The sequence below is a fragment of the Sinocyclocheilus anshuiensis genome, unplaced genomic scaffold (assembly GCF_001515605.1).
Source record: "Sinocyclocheilus anshuiensis isolate Anshui unplaced genomic scaffold, SAMN03320099.WGS_v1.1 scaffold119, whole genome shotgun sequence".
NCBI classification, from domain to species: Eukaryota; Metazoa; Chordata; class Actinopteri; order Cypriniformes; family Cyprinidae; genus Sinocyclocheilus; species Sinocyclocheilus anshuiensis.
The window spans coordinates 793,969-801,948 of NW_015549581.1; the positions used below are offsets into that span (position 1 = coordinate 793,969).

Here is a 7,980-nt window from a genome sequence, read left to right on the forward strand (position 1 = left end):
GTGCTGGATGTGTATTTTCCCAGCCTCACTAGCTGCTGCCTGTCTGTCAGGAAGCTGTTGATCCACTGACAGATGGAGATGGGCACGGAGAGCTGAGATAGTTTGGGCAGAAGGAGGTTTGGGATGATAGTGTTAAAAGCCGAGCTGAAGTCCACGTACAGGATCCTCACATAAGTCCCTGGTCTGTCTAGATGTTGCAGAACATAATGCAGTCCCATGTTAACTGCATACTTCATGGCCCTTCAGATATTTATTTTCCTCTTTAGGCTTAGATTTTCAGCTCAGCTGCTGTGAAGGCTGCTTGTCAGAGCCGTGTGAGGTGTTTTACAAACCTTCCTGCCATGTTTCTCATCTGTGACATACAGAATTGATTCAGTTTAAAAAAATCACTGAGAAAAGAAGCATAAATTTGCATCAAGTCTGGATGTCAGAAAGCACTTGGTTGATGACCAGAGCCAGTATAAATCGTTTCCACAATCTAACCGCGTTAAAGGGCACCTATTATGTTCACGTATAGATGACCAAGCTGTCAAACTGATTCCCGTTCACATGAATCTGCAAAAACGACCAAAAATGCTGACCAGACCAGTAGTTGGCGGTGCCACTTTGTAAAGAAATACTACACACCTGCTCGCATAGCTACTGAACACATTATATGCACAAATTTCACGAATTTTGTATTTTTAGTTAACACAGAGAAGGTATCGTTTTCAAAAGTTTTCAGGCCCCCAAAATGCAGTTGTCATATAAATGAATGGCCAAAACACGTAAAAAGTTTTCCATTTTTAGTTGAAAACTGTGTTGTGTAAACACCCCTTCAGAATTCCTTTTTAATTCGTGAATTTGATTTCACTTCAATTTTGAATTGAGGTAGCAAACAGCAAGTAGAATTAAAATAAATCAAACGTTTGTTTGTTTAAAAGTCATCAAAAATAAAATTATTAATATAAATAAACTATAAATTAAAATTATTTAAATAAATAAGTAGAGATTTAGACAATTTACAACTTTACAGATTAAATCATAAACCTAGTTTTACTGAATAATTCATGCCAGTGCAAAAACAAGTTATATAATAATAATATTTATAGCGTATATTGATATTTAAAAAAATATACTTGAAATATTATTAAAATGTATTAAAAATACAATTTTTATATCAAATGTTAAAATAATATTAATAGATATAGAATACATTAAAATGTATATTTGTTAAAAAAAAAATATGCTGGCCTAGTTGACTTCCAACAAAAGAATGAAACTTGTTTGCATTTAGCAGACACTTTTATCCAAAGTGACTTTCAAAAGAGAAACAAAAGCAAACTATTTTCTAAAATAATCAGCATTTTGCCACAACCGCTTTCCACAGAGCTTGTACTGAATGAACCCTGAGCATCCTTTAAACCACTAAATTAATACGAAATGTTTCTTTTCAAAAGAAAGCCTAAACCGGCTTCTGTCAAATTAATAGTTAATAACAGTGCCCATTACATATGCTGTTACAACAAAACTTGTGGTATTATACCATCTAAACCCATGTAAACACAAGGGCTCACACGAAAGAGTCACTGAATACACAACACCTCGCTTTGTTCTTTCACGTCCTTTGCTGGCGATATTGAAACTATGTCAGTTACGTGAATGACTGCGTGTGTGTCACTGGTTATGAGAACACAGACTGCTTTGAGACCAACTCAATTAGCCCAGACTAACACATACAGTGATGCTATTTGTGCTTGTTATAGCATAAGGATGAGGAGAGGCCTGTGTGTGTGTGTGTGTGTGTGTGAGAGAGAGAGTTCACATGGTATGATCTAGGGTTGGGGGAAAGGTGAAGGGTGGTACAGTCTGGATCAAGACAGAGAGCAGGGAGTGCTGAGGAGAACATCTGCCTACCCATCTGCTCAGCCTGGCTACACACACACTCTCCTGCCTAAAGCCACCATTCCATTACATAATCATAATCTCTCTCTATCGCTCTCTTTCTCTCTCTCTCTTTCTCAGTATGCCGTATTGTTTGACTTATGTCATATCAAAAGATACACTGGTCTTTTGTAAATTGTAACACAATCAGAGCAGGCCAGAAAGTTTAAAAGCAGAAATGTGAAGCTGGAGTTTTTTGTCAAAGCACTTACATGAATTATTCAATAAGAATATTTGTTATTTGAGCTGTTCAGCTGTCTAAATCTTCCTTCCGAGGTGAGACCATGTTTCTAGGTGGATAAACTTCTGCTTATGTTCTACAGTGGTGTGAGTTTATCTGTCACAGCCGTCACACAAACCCACCGACACAATACTGTCAGGCAGATTATTTTGAGGCAAATGTAACATGGTTATATTTAAATATAGGTCATACATACATAAGCTGTGGGATTATCAAAGAAATATTGCATTTATAGAGAGCATCATGTTGGTATAATACATGTTACAACAATACAAATCACTTGTCGCTGAGGTTATATAAGAACAATAACTCATTGTAAGAATGTTAGTCAGAAAAGATGCTGTATATGCCAAAAATGTTTTCAAATTTATAATAATCAGAAATGTATCTTCAGTGATTTCTGAAGGACCATGTGACAAAGAAATATTGCATTTATAGAGAGCATCATGTTGGTATAATACGTCACAACAATACAAATCGCTGAGGTTATATAAGAACAATAACTCATTGTAAGAATTTTAGTCAGAAAAGATGCTGTATATGCCAAAAATGTTTTCAAATTTATAATAATCAGAAATGTATCTTCAGTGATTTCTGAAGGACCATGTGACACTGAAGACTGGAGTAATGACACTAAAAATTCAGCTTTGCATCACAGGAATAAATGACATTTAAAATATATTAAAATAGAAAACAGTTACTTTACATTGTATTAATATTTCACAATATTACTGCTTTTACTGCATTTTAACAAAATAAAAGCAGCTTTAGTCAACATAAGAGACTTCTTTTAAAAACACAAAAAACTTGTGAGCCACTGTATATATGTATATAATAGTTGAAGTAATTTAAAAAATAATTTGGCTTGAATAATTTAGAGCAACTAGATCCTTTAATCTAGTCATTCCAATAAAGGTTTGTAAAGACAGAGGGAAAGAGGCCAGCTGGGACAGGGGAAGAGATGAGAATGTTGGATTTAGGACGAGTGAAGGGATTTGGTGAGGTGAGGGAGAAGAATCTGACAGCCTAATTATCTCAGCAGTGCTGCTGGCACTGCAAAAATCATTTCCTTAATCAGTATTAGTGTCATCTTCCAGTAAACATATTTAAACATCCTTAAAACAAGACACATTTATACTTGAGAAACAAAATTGCATAAAATATTAAAACTTGTTTTCAGAGAATATATTTTGAATTAAGTGTGTTTTTCTTACCCCATTGGCAAACAGTTTTTTTTTCTTGATTCAAGCATAAACCTCACTAAATAATGTTGGAATTATGCTTAAAAGAAAAGTAAGAAAAATACACTTTCTCTGAAGTATTTTAAGCAATTTTGCCTCTAAACAAAATGTGTCATGTTTTGAGGATATTTACATATTTGACTGGGATTTTATTTTTTTCAGAAACTTCACAGAAATGCACAAACAATAAATGCATTTCATAACACACACATACACACAAAGTAAGTGTGTTTTTGTAACTAACCTGTATGTGATATGTTTATGTTGCCATTTCTGCCCTGTGAGGGCGTAACGTCTTTTTCGGACGCTAAATTTCGAGGCACCGCCGAACTGGTCTGGCACCCCACATCGTGGCTTCTTCATCCAGCTGAGAGAGAAAAATAAGTGGATTCATTAATATTTAATTGCTCCACACTTGTGACATTCAGCCCAGACTGTCTGAGCTTCTACCCAACACTAAAATGTTCATAGATTAATTGGCATTCTGGAATAACCCCTCAAAATACACAAGGTTTCCATCATATCAACCGCATTAACTAACTTAACATGGTCCACCATGTTTTCAAAGACAAATATCTAGGCCAAATATCAGCCAATTAATCAAATTATATGATATAATGTATGGTTACTGTATTCATAAAACTGATCCCTCTCGGTCCCCTTCAATTAGAGTTCACACAGAGAAAGAAAAGCCAAGACAAGTATGGTTTTGAAAGCAAGAAACAAATCACAAGAGAAAAGTCAGCCTCACCTTATGGTGATATCACTATGCCGAAGCAAAAAGGAAACAAAAAGATCACATAAGAGTTATGACATCACCAGGAGCCTAGCGGCCAGGTGTTGTACATCAGTGTTTCCCAACCGTTTTTGACATTTGCAGCCCTTATCAGACAGGTTTGAGTGTCTTTCAATAATGCCAAACTAGAAAAATGTCTTAAATAAAGGTTCCAAGAGGTTGTTTTCGCAGTGATGCCACAGAAGAACCATTTTTGGTTCCCCAAAGAACAGTTCTTAAAAAAAAAATCTGTTAAGAACATTTAAAAAAAAAATAATACATTTTCTCCACTATAAAGAACCTTTTCTGGACTGGAAATATTCCATGGATGTTAAAAGTTCTTCATGGAACCATAGATGCCAATAAAGAACCTTTATATTTTTAAGAGTGTGGTTGGAAATCACTGCTATACACCAAATTCAGTATGCATTTTTCATATTGTGTTTTAGATTTTGAGCAGTTTGTAAAGGCATTTCTAACATAAAATCAGTTCATTCCCCATCCATTACCCTTCTGAAATCAGTTTTCAAGCTAGTCCGGGGTGGTTTATGCTGATCTCGCTTGTGGTTTAGCAATTTACATTCATACATTTCACAGATGTTTTAGCCCAAAATGACTTTGCGTTCAAGATATAAATTGTAGTCAGGTTAGACACCATATTGAATTTAATGCAGATGAAAACGAGACTGCGAGAGATAGATTTTACAATGGTACATGCTGTATAGAGGTCCCAGATCACTTCAACTTTCACCACTTTCAAAACTGTGGTTTTGAAAACCCTGATTTAAGGTCTATTAAGTCTATTCCCTAGGAATTGAACCCATGACTTTGGCATTACTAGTGCAGGTGTCGGTAGAGACGGTCCATGATGGGGAACTAAACATGCTGGCAACATGTCTTTGTTGGTTTTCGCAACGGTAAAGTATGGCCACTTATTTTGTTGTACACAGTCAATGATGTTAAAGAGTCTCTGAGAAGAACAACATCATGTTAAACTTCTGACCCAGAATCAGTTGATATTGGATTGAGTGACCGTGTGAGAGTGTAACTGCTATACTCACTCAATGGTGTTCTTATCCAGTTCACCGGTGACGTTAAGGCCGTAGAGACGCTGCATGGCAGCGATAGCAGAATGCATGGTCTGTTCTGACCGCAGGACGGACATTCTGGGGTCTGTGGGAGGGAGGTAGCCATACCTCTGCAGCCAAGCCTGAGAGAGAGAGAGAGACCTTTGTTTAAATGTTACTTCTGTGGGAACATATATTATTTTAAGCATGAGTCGATGCATTAATACATTTTCATTCTTCGCATGCTGAGTGTAGCATATAACCGTAGCTTTACATGCAAGGCTGAACTACCTCCTATGTTTCTAATTAATGTGTAATTATCATAATTCATCACATTAATTAATCTCACATTTGTATAAATAATGTATAACTAATATATATCTTTATTATATAATAAAAATATCTTTGTATTATGTATAAATACATGTATGTTAGTATGTATAATTGATTTGTAATTTGTAATTCATTTGTAAATATAAAAAAAATGAAAATTAGTAATTCTTGTTTACGAATATGCAGTTATATATAAGTGTGTGGAGTTAAAAATGAATAAATAATGTAGAAATATAAATACATGTAAATAAATTTGAATATAATTTTTATAAATATAAATATATTTTTAAAATGAGATTTTATGCATATTTTATTAATTGATTTTTTTATATATATTATATGTATATTTATATATTTAAGATTTTATATATTTAATAAATTCTTAATCCACAACTTACTGAAATATGCAATTTATGATTAGTTAAAAAAGAAAAATACACACACACACACACACACACACACACACACACACAAAACCTTACAAAAAGTGTGTGTGTGTGTGTGTGTGTGTGAATTATCATCTCTCCTCTAGCTATAAGAACATCCCTGTCCTAACGTGCCCTTTTCTAAAGTCAATGTGGCTGTGCTAAAGAGAACACACACAAACTCACACAAAAAGATTTGTAACATTTGAAAGAACAGGTCTTACAGATACAGTGGTTTGGTGTCAAATTTCAGTTTCTTTGATCCTTACTTTGTAAGCTGCTGAATTGTGATTGGCTGCTGATGGTCATTTTAGTTGCTTTGTACAATTAATAATGCTAGGATTTCAAAGTATTAAAGAATTTACATGATACATTTAAACTTCTTTGATCAAATTGTGTTATTCCAGCTAAAGGGAATGTTCTCAGAACTTTTGCTAATGTTCTGGCCAGGTTCTCTAAAAGTTATGAACAAATGTTCTCCCAGTAACGTTAATAGAATGTTCATTCAAAGGTCTTTTATGTTCTCAAAACATTCATGGAACGGTTTTCTTCTCAAACGTTTTAGTTGAAAATTCGTCTAATGTTTTTAAATGTTACTGTTTCAGAATGTTCACGAAATGTTCAAAAGTAAAAGTTACCATAATGTTTACTAAATTATATGTAATGTTCCATTAATGTTCTTATAACCAAGAAAAAATGGTTTTTAAATGTTTAAAAAAATTGACATTTTGAATGTCCAGAACATTCAGAAATAACGTTTTCATAACATAATGGGAATGTTAGTACAATTTACCATTTCAAGACTAAACATACATTTTTTAACATACAACTTTTTTTAAGTTGAAACAACATTGTTTATTTATTTATTTATTTATTTTACAATGTATTTTTGTTTTGCTGGCATATTGCTTTTTTTTAGTAATTCGACACATTACTAACTAGTATAGTATTATTTAGTATACTAACTTTGATAAAACTTAGACTGTGCATTAAGAAAAAATACTTAAATTAGACATTATATGCCACATGCAAAGAAATAACTGGCTTGAAAATCAGAAAATCTACATAAAATACAACTGGGTTTCTGTTCCTTCTTCGCTTGGACATCTATTATATTTGCATACAGAAAATTAAGCTTTTTTGCATTGTGGATCATTTTCAGTCATGAGAATTATATTTATTTTGCACTGCTGTAATGAGGATGATATTTATGCAAAGTATAATTTTCATATGCTAAAGAAAATTTCTGTTTTAGGGTGAAATATGAGCTAGATATTTCTATGGGAGATTCACAATTTTTTTTTTTTTTTTTTTAAGGTGCTGCAGCTGGCAAACTTAATTTGATGACATACTAAACTAAAACACATAACACGATTTACCCAAGTACGACATGTTCCTGGATCAACATTGCTTATTTGTCCTGGAATAACTTTCCTAGCAAACAATCATAGGCCAAACCATGTCCCTAAGGTTAAACCTAATCCTAACCCACCCTTACAATCAATGGGAATGATTGCACTAAACCTAACTATAAGCTTTAAACAAATGTTGTTTGAGGTCGGCAAGAAAATTGATCCAGGAACATGGGCTACTCAGGTAAATCATGTTAAGGAGATTAATTCAGAAGTATGTACCTATACTTTAAAGTGCTGAGGATCGCTTAAGGCACAGACGTCCTTCAAACAACAACACACAGCTGTTTTGGGTTATTTACCAGGAATGTTAAGTGTTAATCAAGCCCAATTAAAGACTAAATTCAGGTTGGTCTGTGAGGTAGGCCTACATGACAGAAAGCTTAATATATAACAGGTCACATGATTATATCTCTGTTACACTCTCATACACAGCGATCAGAGTCTTGACTTGATTCACTTAGGCTGTTTTATTTGTTAAGCATCACAAGGATAATTAGTTGTGTAGTATTATTTTTAAACTATTAATAGTATTTATTAATATTTTATTTACACACACACAC

At 33.7% G+C, this 7,980-nt stretch overlaps 1 protein-coding gene across 1 annotated transcript in view; it reads right to left on the reverse strand.

The window, feature by feature from the left end:
- Positions 1-7,980, reverse strand: part of LOC107657744 (matrix metalloproteinase-16-like) — a 57,131-nt gene that overhangs the window by 34,983 nt on the left and 14,168 nt on the right. Inside the window, exons 2-3 of the mRNA XM_016445968.1 lie at positions 5,242-5,390; positions 3,650-3,772 (exon numbers count right to left, since the gene is read on the reverse strand). Of these exons, the coding sequence (XP_016301454.1) occupies positions 3,650-3,772; positions 5,242-5,390 (272 nt within the window). The remainder of the gene's footprint in view (positions 1-3,649; positions 3,773-5,241; positions 5,391-7,980) is intronic.